Source organism: Melospiza melodia, chromosome 11, assembly GCF_035770615.1.
Source record: "Melospiza melodia melodia isolate bMelMel2 chromosome 11, bMelMel2.pri, whole genome shotgun sequence".
NCBI lineage: Eukaryota > Metazoa > Chordata > Aves > Passeriformes > Passerellidae > Melospiza > Melospiza melodia.
Window position 1 is genome coordinate 26,815,529 of NC_086204.1, and position 14,258 is coordinate 26,829,786.

At 53.1% G+C, this 14,258-nt stretch overlaps 1 protein-coding gene across 1 annotated transcript; it reads right to left on the bottom strand.

The window, feature by feature from the left end:
* Positions 1-3,226: 3,226 nt before the first annotated feature.
* Positions 3,227-14,013, bottom strand: CDCP2 (CUB domain containing protein 2). The gene is made up of 7 exons (XM_063166149.1): positions 13,175-14,013; positions 12,691-12,820; positions 10,698-11,045; positions 10,268-10,612; positions 9,495-9,848; positions 7,053-7,231; positions 3,227-6,869 (listed from the first exon to the last, which is right to left on the bottom strand). Exons 2-7 carry the CDS (start codon positions 12,764-12,766, stop codon positions 6,555-6,557), a joined length of 1,617 nt encoding a protein of 538 aa, XP_063022219.1. The 5' UTR covers positions 12,767-12,820; positions 13,175-14,013; the 3' UTR covers positions 3,227-6,554.
* Between the last annotated feature and the right edge of the window lie 245 nt (positions 14,014-14,258).

Here is a 14,258-nt window from a genome sequence, read left to right on the forward strand (position 1 = left end):
TGAGGTGTTGAACTCCATAAATTCAATTAGGTAATTGCAGGTTCTCTTAAGAATATCTTCAACCCTGTTTTGTTTGCTTGGGCCAGTGTGAGACCAGTTTTGCCTGTGCACATTGAAGGTGTCCTCAAACAGCTGAACACAGAGGTTTCATTTGTAGGAAGCTAAAGTCAGGTGTGTTAGAGGCAGAAACTGGCAGATCTGTGTGTGCTGATGCTGTGGGTAATATTCAGTAACATGTAACACTTGTTGACCAGGCTGTAGCAAAAAATGGGAAAACCCTCAATTTCTTACAAGCAATCAGCTCAATTTCCCACTTAAATAGCTTCAAACTGCACAGCTGTAATTGAATTTGTGTACCCTGGATCATCAGGAAGGGTTCAGGATCAATGAATGACACAGCTTTTGCATCAGAGCTGCAACACCAAGACCTGCAGGATTTATTTTCAGCTTCCTGTTCCTGGTGCCAGACTGTGTTTTCTCTATTTGGGTAATGTGAGAAGCAAAATCCCTGAAAAAGAGGAACTTCTGGTCTAATGAGAGCCAGGCCAAAGAAGCTTCCCACACAGGTCAGATACAGTCTGGCTGTGCCAAATATTTTTAATTTAGAAAGTAACTGCATGGATGCAGAGTTGCTGCACACGAGCAGAAACCTCTCCTATAAATTTCCTGTATGTAATGGTTGATGTTTTTGCCAAGCTTGTTTCAAAGGAACCCAAGTGTAAAGCTCTGGGTCTAGTTCCTTTATCTTGATGTTAAAGCTGGCAGTAACATTTGGGCTGAGGAGTCACAGACTCAGCTTTGACTGGAAGAACTGGAAAGTCTGGAGAGTTGGGCTTAAAACCTATAACAGGAGGAATTCAGGGAACCAGGGAAGGTTTTAGGGACAAAAACAGAAAGGAAGGTGGGGAAAGAAAACAAAAACAGAGATGGGAAAGCAATAGGCCCAAAAGGGTTTCATTTTCCCAAAGGGTGATGCTGAATGTGACAAGAGGATACTTGATACCTGGCACTAATGAAGTTTTCAATGAGTCTGTCAAAACCAGATTCCCTCCATGGGGCAGCCTCACCTGCACACTGTGTTTATTTATGCCTTGGGTTAGCTGCTGAATCAGTTTGCTGCTCCCTGGCTCTTCCTTCCCTCCCGAGGGTGATGCAGCGCAGTCTGCATGCTGGGGAAACCCTTCTAGATTAAAAAGGGAGGATGAAAGGGGTGAGCAGTGGCTCCCTTCTGCTTGTTTTCTCTGGCATGGAGACTGAAATCCCTTTTAACTGGGGAAATGTTAAATGAGGGAGGCACCCAATCTAGAGAAAAGTTCTTATTTTTCCCCTTTTCCTTCCAGATTAAGCCTATCCCTCAGATTTGTTTTTAGCAAAGGAGTACATAGATAAAACTGGCAGACCTCTAGAGACCTGCTGCACCCAGCAAGGAGAGGAGGGAAGCACTTTCTGGAGGTGACACCTCCTGATCCCCCACCCCACTCGTGAGGAATGCAGGGTGGGCTCATGGAAAAGGGAATTCACTCCTGCCAGAGCTGACTTCTGCCCCTGGCTTTGAAGAGCAGATTTGGGAAGGCAGTAGGTGACAGCTTGCTCTGCTCCCCATCAGCAGGCACAGCTCAGGAGAGCTTTGTCCTGCTGCAAATTACCTGGGTGAAAGAAGATGGGAGTAGACAAGACCCTCCCTGTCCTTTGGAAGAGAGAGAGCTCAGCAGCTCACCAGTTTTCATCTTTCAAGAGGCTCTTCAAAGGTTTCTTCACAAAGAACCCAAAGTTTTAGATCTCATTTGCTTCCCTGGCAGCCCTGTAATATGAAGGGTTGGCTAAACTGGCCCTGGATTAAAAGACTTGAAGGCAAGGAAATGCCACAGAAGCCACAGAAATCCTTGGAGCCCAAAGGATGCTCCAGGAACTTCCCTCCCAGGGTATGTTATGGAGCAGAAGTAGGAGGCTGGAGCAGTGGAGGGACAGAGGGAAACAGAAAAGAAGAGACAGAGGGAGGGAAACGCATGAGGGAACTCCCCAGCCCAGTTGACCACAACCAGCAAAACCTTGTTCCTCCATGCAGGGCATGGCAACATTCAAATGGCACCTCAGGAGGGGAAACTGAGGCACAAAGGAGCTCTGACATGTCACAGTAAGCAAAAAACAGGGAACCCCATGCCAGGGTTACACTGCAATTAATGATGCTCCAGTTCTTGTGCTGGCAGTCCCCTGAACAACATTCATGGTCTCTGTCAATTAAACTGAATTATGGAATGGTCCTTGCTAAATATATAATATTATCTAGCAAGCAGTCATCTTGCTATAAAGGGTGCTCCTTTAATGGACAAACACTGTTCCTCTAGCACAGCCAGTCCCAATGGCAAGAAAAACACAAAAGCCAAAATCATTTCTGCTGTGGCCAATATTTTGCCTGAGCTGGAATGTTCACATTGCAAACACTGCATCCTGTCCCAGAGAGAGGGAAGGGGAGAGAGAGGAGAGCTGCAACATGCAGAGCCAGCCAGAGGGAGAAGGCAGGCTCAAATCTGTACCCCCAAAGATCCCAAAGTCATGACTGTGAGGCCAAAATGCAGCTGTGAGCTCCCCACCCATCATGGGGCACTCAGCCTCCACACAACAAATCCCCACGAGCAGGGCCTCGCTGTCCCTGGGGCTGTGATGATCAGGAAACTGGGCTTAAAATAAGCTTGGAAAACAACTCCTGCTAAATGCTGTCATTGCATTTTTAATTGTCCATATGCTTGATCCATTATGTTTTCCCAGATGGCTGGGCTGCCTGACTACTGCCTCCTCATCTGTGCCACTGTGGCCAGGGTCTCCAGGGCAGGGACACCTTTGTTGCAGGCCCTGTGTCACTGTGATCCTGACCTGGATCCCCAAGGCAGGGACACCCTCATGGCAGGTTCTGTGTCACTGTGGCCAGGTCCCCAGCTGTGAGCTCCATCCTTCCCAGCACAAAACCATCCTGGGGAGCCATGACTGGCTTGATGGCAAAAGGTGTTCTCCTGGCCTTACACACCAACCCCCAAGAAAAGCACCCTGAGGAGCAGCAAACCTGTCCCTGCTCCAGCCCATGAACTGCCCTTGTGCTTGCCCAAAGGCCAGTCCCTGCTAAAATACCCAAAAATGTTTGAGGAGAGGATGCAGAGGACGCACACCACCAGCATCCTCAGCCATGGGCTCAGCTCCAGCACTGGCTCCCTGGAAATCACAAGCACCCCATTCCCAGACTGGGATTAGAGTATAAAAACTGAAAAGACACAAATAACCCTCTGAGCAGAGCAGTGGGGGAAGGCCCACCCATGGAGGACCATGGGTGTCACCACAGAAAACGTCCAGTGAACGTTATATAGAATAAATTGCCTGGGAAGGGGTGGATCACAACACCCTGTGCTTGCTGGGCTCCCCAGTGGGATGCCCAGTCCTGCCCAGTGCCCAGGGTCTCTGGTGCCCATTTTGGGGCATTTCCACCATCATTCTCTTGTCCAGTGCAGCAGCACAAAAGCACATCCCCCAGCAGCACACCCTCACAGCGTTACACATCTTCTTGTAAATACAGAAAACACAGAGAGCATGGCTGAGATTTTTTGGATATTTTAGCACAGCTTTTCTCCAGTAGGAGCAATCTCCCCAGGGAAGGAGAGGAATGAACCAACTGATCCCCTGGGGGCTCTTGCAGTCCTGTTTTCTATGATCTACAATTTTCCAACACTGGATTTGCAGGCAGACGTTTGCACAGGGATAACAGAGGCTCTCCCTCCTGCACAACAGCCAAACCTTTGCTTTGGAGAGACACAACTCCTGTAAGCAAAGCCAGGAAATGGGGAGGCTGCGTCCAGCCCGGCTCAGTGCAGCCATCGTGCTCTAAATGAATAATCAGCTGAGGCACGGGAGGAGCACTGCCCGTGCCCGCCGCTCCCCCGCCTGCTCGGGAGCACCGGGCAAACGCTGAGGAGGGAACTGAGGCCTCGTGTGTGAGGAACCACAGGCAGGGTGAAGGGAAGGAGTGCTGTGATGGATTCCTGGTATCTGTTTGCCACTCATCTGAGCAGCTTTTGCATGAGAAGAAGGGTTTTTTTTAGGAAATTACCTGGGCAGGCCCCCTCCCGTGCTGGGCTCCATCCCCAGCCAGGGCAGTACATCAGGGAAGACCTGGTTCAACAGGGGATGCCAGAGAGCAAATTCCTGCAGGGCAGGGAGAGACTGGATGCCTGAATCTAGTGGAGAGGCTGAGATATGGTGGAGGAGGACTGGAAGTTGAGGAGGGCTGGTGTTTGGCAAGCACCAGAGGCTTCCCTTGCTCCGAGTGGGATGACTGGCTCAAGTGGCTCACTGCTGGTGGCAGATGCAGCTGTGGACGCCATCAGAAACAAGTGGGTCAAGGGCTTTTGGAGCCATTCAAGTTGCATTCACCACCCTGTCCACGAGCCCTGGATAAGACCCTGCAGGCCTGGGGCTGCTGGGGAACCCCTTGACTCAGGAGCAGAGCTGCTCCCACAGCACCAGTCCTGCATCCACAGGGATGTGTGCAGGAGAGCACTTCACCCAGGGATGCTTGGGTGGCTGTGAACTGGAGCCAGAGCTGGAAACCCTCCCTGGAGTGACCAAGTCCAGCTCCTGATTTGAGTGCACACCAACAGCTGTCCAGAAAAGCCTTTTCTCTGCAAATCACAGGGTTCTGGAGGCTCCAGCTGGGCAAGGAGTGCCTGTCCTGCAGGCAAGGGCTGGATGCTGCTGGGTGCTGTGGGCTCCCTGCCAGGCACCAGCAGCCGCAGTGCTCACCTGTTCCAGCACAATCTGGGCCACCAAGAAGGTTAATTATATCTTTAAGTTTCTTTCAGTTGTCAAATCTTGTAACTGCCGTCTCAAGCTGACAGTTCTGTACCCAGCAATTAACCGGCAGTGAGGCTCTGCAAGCAGCGGGGGAGGCTGGCCTTGTTTACCATCTCTGCACACAACAGGCTCTCAAAACATTCCCTTAATGGATCTTCACAGCGCTGGCAGATCTTTCCCTCGCAAATCTCGCATTTGCCGATGTGTTGCACCAACAAACGCCAAATCAATCCGGGTCTGGTAACGAAGGCTCCTCGTTAGAGGCACGCGCAGCCCTGCGCCTTCTTCCCTCCCCAGACACTCTCTCAGGGCTGGTGCAATCCAGGAGGAAAAGCTGCTCCATCATCATCATCCTGTTCCTTTGCTGCTGCTTCCTCTGATGCTCTGATGAACAGAGCTGTCCCAGAGGGAAGCAGGACATCAGTCAGGGCAGCCTTTCACCAACGGGACTCTCCTACAGACCCTGCTAAATGCTGGATTCAACAGCACCAGGGGTTTGCTGTGCCCTGAATGACCACACTGGGATACTTTAGGATCTCTCCCTGCACTGCAGCGTGTTTCACAAAGGCTGGAGGAGGAGGGGTGGCCTCTTTCCATAGCAAGATTTTACGTGGCTTTGACACATGCTGGCTCTGAGCCACAGGGATGAACACAGGCTGCTCTGTGACAGCCACCCCCTCTCTGATGCTGAAGGGCAATGTCCTTTGTGCTGGGTGGCACAAGAGGCAGGCAGAGGTCACTCAGGCATCCATCAGGGCTCCTGGCGAGGATCCCCAGTTTTCTGGAGGGGCAGATGATCACAGGACTCTTCCTTTCATGTTCTCAGGTGCTGAACTCACCTTCTGCAGGGACCACGAGTGGAGATCTGGTGTGATTGAGGTCCCAGCCCCTCCTGCCAAGGTTTTCTTTACAGGGTACAAAACCTCTGCACTCCAACATCTCCCCAGGCCATAGCAGGATTTGCCCATATTTTCACACTTCAGGAGTAATGCTGGTAGAGAGTTTACAGCTGTGGATACCTGGATATGATAGAAAGAAGGAAAACACAGAGAAGAGGATTGTTCTCCTCCCCTCCAGCTGCTGGTGGCTGAGGCACTCAGGTGAGTCCTGTGAGAAGGTGAGACAACATGAGAAGATCAAACAAGGAGCTCCAGGGCACAGCAAATGCATCTCATCACATCACCCACAGACACCCAGAAACATCACCTGGGAGCACCTGCATGAGCTACATCTGTGTGTGCCAGGTGGAGTTCCCTGTAACACAGCTCCACAGTCCCCCCAAGCACGGGCTGGGAGCAGGGAGAACATTTGTTGGGAATATAGCTGCATTTGGGGATGGTTTGTACCTCCAAGAATTCAGCCAGAAATAATTGACAGGAAGATTTGCAGCCATCGGCAAACAACGTTTCTTTCCTGAAAGCAGCAGCACTACAGGGAAAACAAATTGAAGCAGGTGCGGGAAGAGTTAGGGAGCACAAGAATTGCATTCCTGAGCCAAATGGACAGATTGAAACAGAGGAAAACAAATTGGGAAGGGAAACGGCTGCCTATTGCCCAGATTTTTCAGGCACTAAGAGAAGGTGGAGGTTGGGTTCAGGCTCAGTTTCAGGGCCTGGGAGCTGTGTTAGGGTTCAGCTTGGGGTGAGGGTGGACTTTGGGGTGCCTTTCTGCCCTGGGCATGACTGGGACTGCAATCCCTGGAGTGTGGAAAGAACATCCTAGAGAAGCACCAGCCCCACCACTGCGATGACCATGAGGAGCCCGGCCAGGATGCAGATGCTGATGAAGACGATGTCGCTGGTGTCCTGGCTCTTGATCTCACGGGCATCGACCGCTTCCCCCTCCCACTTCTGGGCATCCACCAGGTTTTCTGCCTGGCTCAGCCTGGATGGATCAGGGCCAGCAATAAGGGTCACTGAGGCTTCCTTCCTCTTTGGCTCACACTGCACCTCGTACTGGTGGATGTCCTCTTGGTCTCCCACTGAAAAATCAATGTAGAGGGTGCTGACGATGACAGACGTGTTGTTGCGTCTCTGCAAGACAAGGGACACGGCTCATCAGGGCTTGGTGCAGCTCCTGTTCACAGGGGTTTGGAGGGGCTGGCCAGGAATCAGGCCAGTATCTGCTGGGAAAACGTGAGAGGGACTGGAATACCTCTCTGCAGCCAGCACAGGGCTGACCATTTACACAGCTTGCTGTAAATGCTGATCACTTACCTGGGATTCAGTGCCACAGGTGTCAAACCTGGTGTGTATTTTAAAGTTCCTGCCAACCACCTGGGCTGCACAGGAGGGGGTCCCCAAATAAATCCTATTCCTCTCCAGCTGGGCCAGGGACTGCACAGGGATCTGGATGTGGAAGTCTGTCCGGGTGCAGCTGACATTCATGGGCACAACTGTTGGGACAGAAAACAGGGTGGATGTGTAGGACTCATGGGGAGAGGGAGTTTCAGAAAAAAAGCTACCTCCAGAATGCAGAAAGCAATCAGTATCAGTATTTTAGCCCTATCCCATGCCAAGGGCAGACATGGATGGCTCCCAGGAGCTGCTCTGCTTTCTTCCCAAGGCAGAGATCTCACCATCAACACTCCTGAACCCCATCCTCCTTCTAGGGTTTCCAAGTGACACACAGATGCCATTACAGGCAACACCATCCTGCTGTCCTGCCACTCTCCAGCACTACAAAGCCAGCAGGACATTTGAGTTTCTGCCCAGGACCAGACCACAGGAGCTTTGTGGATGGCTTGCCATGGGCACAGCACTCCCCTGCATCCTACAACACCCCTGCAAGAGACACTACATTGATGAAACAGAGGAGACTTGTCTTGGAGGGATCCCATGCGTGCCCTGGAGCGAGGCAGCTCCATGGCTGCCACATGGCCCTCCTGAAAGGGTGAGGTGGGTTCATGGCCCTGGGGCATCTTCCTGGGGAATGGCCCAGCCCCTGTTTGGCCTCTCTGGATGTGGAAAGCATCCACACAGGGAAAGAGGCAGGGAGGAAAAATACCCCCCTCTTTAAAGTGAATCCTTGCTCAGCATGAACTAACCACTTGGGCAATATGAATTATTGAATTATTCCAGCTCCCTCTGAATCTCAGCCTTATGAAACTGGGAAGATGCAATAAAATCAATACAAAAAAATAGTGTCACTTTGCTTCGCTTAGTGCATTATAAAACCATTAGAAGATTTACCAAATAACTAAAGTGCATTAGATCAGGAGGAGGAGAAAGTGGATCCTCTCTGCTGGCATGAAGGCTTTCATTTCAATGGCCATAAATCACACATGCCCCACCCAAACCTTGTCTTTTGGTGGACCTGAAAGGGAAAAACCTGCATGGCTGAAGGGCTGTGGATGTGGATGCAGAGACTGAGGTGCCCCTTTGCCTCTGTGGGCTCCTGAGGGAGCTGCTGGTGTGCCCAGTGGGAGCAGCTGCTCTCCTGGCAGTGCTGGCAGCTGGGTGTGACATGCAGGACATTAATCACAAGCAGATGCTGGAATCACTGGGCAAACACAGCCAGCAGGCTCAGCTCTGTGGAGGGAGGCTCAGTTTCACATCCAAGCCTTTGTGCACCCTAGCATGCATCTGGCAGGGTGTACCAGGGGATGCAGGACCCTTGGGCACTTGTGAGATGTCACACCTCTGTTTGTGATGGGACATCCCCAACTCTTCAGCAGCACCCCATCTATCTGTCTGCAGGCTGCTCCCTCTGGAGCAGTGACACCAGATTTTCTCCCTGCACAGTGAGAAATCATCAAGAACAGGAACAGACCTGCTGTGCACACTACAGCCCTACTAAATGTTCAGTACTACCTCTCCCCCTCCAGAGACTCAGGACAAAACTCTATCCCATCTCTAACTCCAAGAGCCACATACCTCCAAATCCTTTCTGCTGTGCTGGAAGTGAAGAATGATTTTGCAGCTGAGGGATAAAACTCAGGCCAGCCTCCCCAGTGCCTGTGCTGCCAGTCCAGCAGCCCTGCTCTGGCTCCAGCCTCTGGAAAGGCTGCCCCTGGCTGAATCACGCCTGACCCACGAGTCAGCTCGGATGTAATTATACTGAAATACAACAAACACCATAAATTTGCTGGTGTTTGAGGTGCAAAGGCTGGCAAATAGAGCAGGAAGGTCACACACTGCTCCTCCCACCAGCTGCAAACATGCCAGACACGCTGGCTGGAACACTGCAGGCCAGCAGCAGGGGTGTGCCAGGCAGGGCTGGCCAGGTGGATTTGGGAATGCTGTGCCCTGGGAGTCCTGCCTTTCCTGGAGGAGGAGACATGGTTTATGCCTGCCTGCTCAGCCATGTGCTGGCAAGGCTGGAACATCCAGGGCAGAGGGGAACAAAGCAGTGAAGCTTGAACTTGTCACCTGCTCTGGGGTTTTGGCCCATTAAAAACTCCCAGGTTATCTCTCCTCACACCCTGAGAGAGGAACAGGGACATGGCAGTGGCAGACACACAGGAATTTGAAGCTGGAAAGCATCTCCTGAATACTAAACACAACGTGCAGCTTGCTTGCCACGTCTCCCTCTGCCCCACCCCTAAAGAGCCACGGGCTCTGTTCCTGCAGACAGGCACCTTCACTGATGATCCTTCTGGAAACTACATGGTCTCAGGCACGTCCCAATGGAACCACAGCACCCAAGTGGGACCTTACCTCCCACGTAGGAGATGGAGAAGCCCCTCTTGGCCGTGTTGCGGTCGGTGTGGAGCAGCAGGAGCAGCCGGTTGCTGCGGGAGGTGATGGGTGCCAGGCTCTCCCGCCCACACCAGCGGCCCAGCAGGGATCCACTCTCGGTGCCACCATCAAAGGCAGACAAGTGATCATAGTCACAGCCCCCTGTCAGGCTGCTCCGGCCCTCCAGCTCCATGTCCTGGAAGAAGACCTTGACCCGGTAGCCCGGGGGAAGCTGGATGCTCCACTGGCACTTGAGGTTGTTGGGGTAGAAGTTGGGATACTGAGGGCTGGAGAAATTCCCTTTGATGGTGGTGAACACCTCCTGGCACTCGCCTGCTCAGGGAAAAACGGGAAAGGAAAAATCAAAAGCAAACCTGAAGCCTTCTTGCTCTATTGCTAAGGGATGCTCTGCCCTTCACCTCACTGCTCCCAGCCTTGTGTTTGGCCAATGGACAGCCAGCAGTTTTGGGGGATGGAAACTCCCAGGGCAGTCTAAGTCCTACAGGAGCAACCCATATCCCCAGGGAATGGCATGAGCATGGGTGACTCCTGCTCAAGAGGGCAACCCAGGGCTTGGAATAGCCACAGTGATGCCATTTGCATTGGCACCATCATCTCATGGGCTCTCCTCAAAGGAATCCCCCCCATGATCATCTCTTGCTGCTGTGGGAGGGGGAGAATCACCACACCAACCCAGGGCCTGTCCCCACATCCTTCCCATTGCGCCACCACCCTGAGACCCCCCCCCAAACCTGAGTAGAAATGGGCCTTGAAGCCCCTGCCACCGATGTTGAAGTCTGACTTGAAGATGATGAGGAGGTGTGGGGTGGAGGAGACGGTGCGGGGTGGGCGGGCGCTGCCGCAGTAACGCCCCAGGCTGGGGGCAGTGACCGTGGGGCCATCAAAAAGCGCCACGTAGTCAAAGCCACAGCCTTGGCCCCCCTCCATCTGGAAGTCAGCGAACACCAGGGTGAGGGGGCCACCCCCGCCGGCGCCCCCGATGCTCCAGCGGCACTCGGCATCGTTGGGGTAACTCTCCGGGTAGCGCGGGCTGGTGATCTCCCCAGAGAGCCCCGTCAGCTGCCCACCGCAGGCGTCTGCAGGGAGGCAAGGGCGATGAGGGCAGTGGCAGAGCAGGGATGGATGGATGGGTGCTTAGAGCCTACCACACCTCTCTGCTACCTTTCCTGTAGGCGGCGGCGAAGCCGTGCTTGGCCACGTGCCGGTCGGAGCGGAACACCACGGCCATGACGTGCCAGGCGGAGGAGAAGGGTGGCGGGGGGCTGTGGCCACAGAAGGTGCCCAGGAGGTTGCCCCGGTCCCGGGCAGCCCCGTTGTACACCTGGAGGTAGTCGTAGGCGCAGGTGTCGTGGTACTCCAGCTCGAAGTGGCTGAAGGAGAGCAGGACGGAGGAGCCCTCGGCCACCACGATGAGCCACGTGCACTCGGTCTCGTAGGGATACAGCCCCGGGAAGTTGGGGCTGGAGAAATTGCCAGAGGGTGCTGAAAGTACTCCCCCACATTTGATACCTGGGGGACACAGAAGGGAGTGTGATGTCCCCTTTCCAGGGGAAGCCTAAAAGAATGGAGACAGGATGCACAACACCAGCTCCATCCCACCACCACAGTACCAGAACACCAGCATCCTGCAGAACTCCACTGGGCTTGCCCACCCACTCTTCCTGGAGGACACATGTGCCCCCATCACCTTTCATCCCTCCCTTTTCCCCATGCTGCCCTGTGGGGGCTGCAGCAGGGCTCAGCTGTGCCCCTGAGCTTGTCCTGCCAGTGCCAGCCCAGCATCCCCACCTGATTATGGCTGGGGAAAAGGAAGTTGGGAGGGAGTTTTAAAGGCTCAGTGGTACCAGGCTTGCTGGTGCCCCAGCTGCCCAGCCCTTCAGCTTAGTGCCTCCCACTGACCCCACTCCCTCCATATAAGGGTGGTATCAGAGAATTCGAGCTGGGAGAAGCGGGGGTGAAGGGCTCGATGTGCTGAACAATGAGTTATGCATGTAGGGATCGATTTCCTAATGAAATCTTTATACTGAGACATGGTTATTATAAAATAAGGCTGAGAGGGGCCGGCTGTCACCTGCCCCTGGGTCTGATTAGGGCTGGGGTGAAGAGGCTGATACAGGGGGAACATACATCATGTCTGGGAGGGATGCAGACCCTGCACAGCCCCCAGGAGACATGTGTGGGTTCCCAAACAAGGCTGGGCGCTCGCTGCCATCAATCTGGGCCAAGTATATTGCAAATCAATAGTCAGCCTGTGCACATTGCTTTTCATCCTGCTCACTGGCACAGTGACCTCTCAGCAAGGGGGTCCTGGGATGTGTGGGATGCAGCACCACGAATGTTTCTGGCCAGATCTAAAATCACCTTGCTAATTACTGGGCATAGGCAGTGAAGTAATATGGGGCTGGTACTGAAGGAATAATGTTGTTGAAATAAATACCCAAGGGGGGAGCCTGTGGGAGATGTGGGTAGCCACAGTAAGGATGGATGGATGGATTAAGGGCTGGGAGCCTTGGGGTGCTCTGGGAAGCCCAGGTGGGTGAATGTGGGGGATGAGCAGGCACCACAGGGCAGTGGTGTGGCCTCAGGAGCACCTGTACCAGCGCCAGGGAAGGGTTTTGATTTCTGGCTCAGCCTTCTGTGAGAAAGGCCCTGCCATTTTGGGATGGGGGACTGCTTGGGCCACCCTATTCCCTGGATTACTGTGTCATCTGCTAACCCTGCCCTGCATCCTGAGGGACCTTTTATCTGGGTGAGAGATTATTTGCATGCCTGCCACATACACATACATGCATACATTCACATATAAATGTATGTGTGTATATAGATTTATCTAGTCAAGTGCAGCTCCAGAAGCTAACAGACCCTTCACCATAGCACCTGTACACCACAACAGGACAGCCCCTACCTGCAATGCTCAGTAAGGTAAGCATGAAGCAGAAACCCCAGCACAGAGCAGTGTCCCACACTTGCTGCCACCACAACAATGACTCCAGATCCCTGCTCCTTGTCCCTGGCCTGAGCCAGCCCCTCTCCCTGCACGACAGCTGGATCCCACTCACACCCCAGACCCTCTGTGGCACTGCAAATGGCCCTCCCCTCCTCAGGAACCATGGGTGCCCATCCAGCCCACCAGGAGCTGGGACCAGGCTCTTACCTCTGCTGGGAGCATCCCCGAGAGCCCTGCAGAGCACGGCCAGCGCTGCCAGACAGCCCAGCCCTGTGCACCCCATCCTCCAGCAGGCAAATCTCCCCTCACCAGTGCCCGAGCATCCTTTTGGAGCTGTCTATCTGGGAGGAAAAAAAAAACAAATAAAGAGAGAAATAAATAAAAAGCAGGAGGACTGTAGAATTAATAGCAGAATGAATAATTCATCGCTTGTTTGAATTAAGAGCAGCAAGGTAACTTGATCTATTCCTCCCTTCCTTCACTCAGTTTTAATGATCTGGATCAAATGTCCCAAGGATTTACACTATACCAGATACCTTGTCAATACACTATATTTAGAAGAGATATTAATGTTTCAGAAATGGTGTATAACGGCAATAAGTCTGGGCTGACAATATGCCCTTAAGGGGCTATGAAAATAATTTAGTTGGCCAGGCAAGCCAGCGAACCAAAATGGGAATTTCAGACTTACCGCGGAAAAGCATCTCAGGAATTAACATGATTTACACTGCGGCACCCTCTGCACAAAGCCAGCTGGTGGTGAGGGCTACACAAACAGGGAGCAGGATGGAAAGGCAGCTGGCTGCCAGGTCAGCATCCCTGCAGCAGGAGTCCAGGCTCAGCGGGATGCTCAGCCCGGGAGTGCAGCAGTCGTGAGCACTAAAGATAGCAAATCCCACCTCCCCCGAGGAAGATTAGAGATGAATTGTGACTCATGGGCAAAAAACATCGATTATTATAGAACCTGCTAAGGCCTTGGAGAATTGCCACGTTCTTCCATGCTGGCTCACTTCTCGCCCGGGCTCTTGGATGCACTCAGCTGAAGGTAAGCAAGCCTTTGGGTTTGGTGGGAAAGATGTGCTCCTTGTGCTGTGCCACGTTAGCTGGAGAAACCCCAAACCCAACAGAGGCTCAGTTCCTTCCCTCCCGCCCAGGAGAGAAAAGACTTTCCTGCTGCCACAGCCCACACCCACATGAATGCCAGGAAACAAAATCCCACGAGGGCCTCCCAGCATGAGGGACCTGTGCTGAAAAAGTCACCTTCAAAGCAGCAGGGAGAGAAGCAGTGAGTATCTCTAAATCTCAGGCAGGAGACAAGTTGCATTTATTAATTAAGCAATGAGGATCGATGCCCGAGACATTTCCTGTGGATTAATGATGGGCTGGGAGGAGCTGATGGCCTGAGGTGCAGCTAAAGACCATTAACACCCACTGGTCATGAATCCCCAGGAAATGCTCCATGCCAAGGTCGTTAAGTGCCTGCATATATTTATGGGGAATAACAACAACAATAATGTTTGTACAGGCTCTCTCCCCTCTGCCCAGCCTTGCTGGAGCCATGCCGAGGGCTGCTGGGAGCTGTGGGACATCCCAGCCTGGAGCCCTCTATCCTGAGCCCAGCTGAGGCAGGGAATGTTGGGTTCTGTCCTGGGGCATTGAGCACTGTGTCACCCCACCATTCCAGGACAATGGAATGAGGAGGAGCAGGGCAGCTCCCCCTGTCCCCGGGCACTGTGGGAAGATCCTGCCCCAGTGCAGGCTCTGGGAGATGCTGC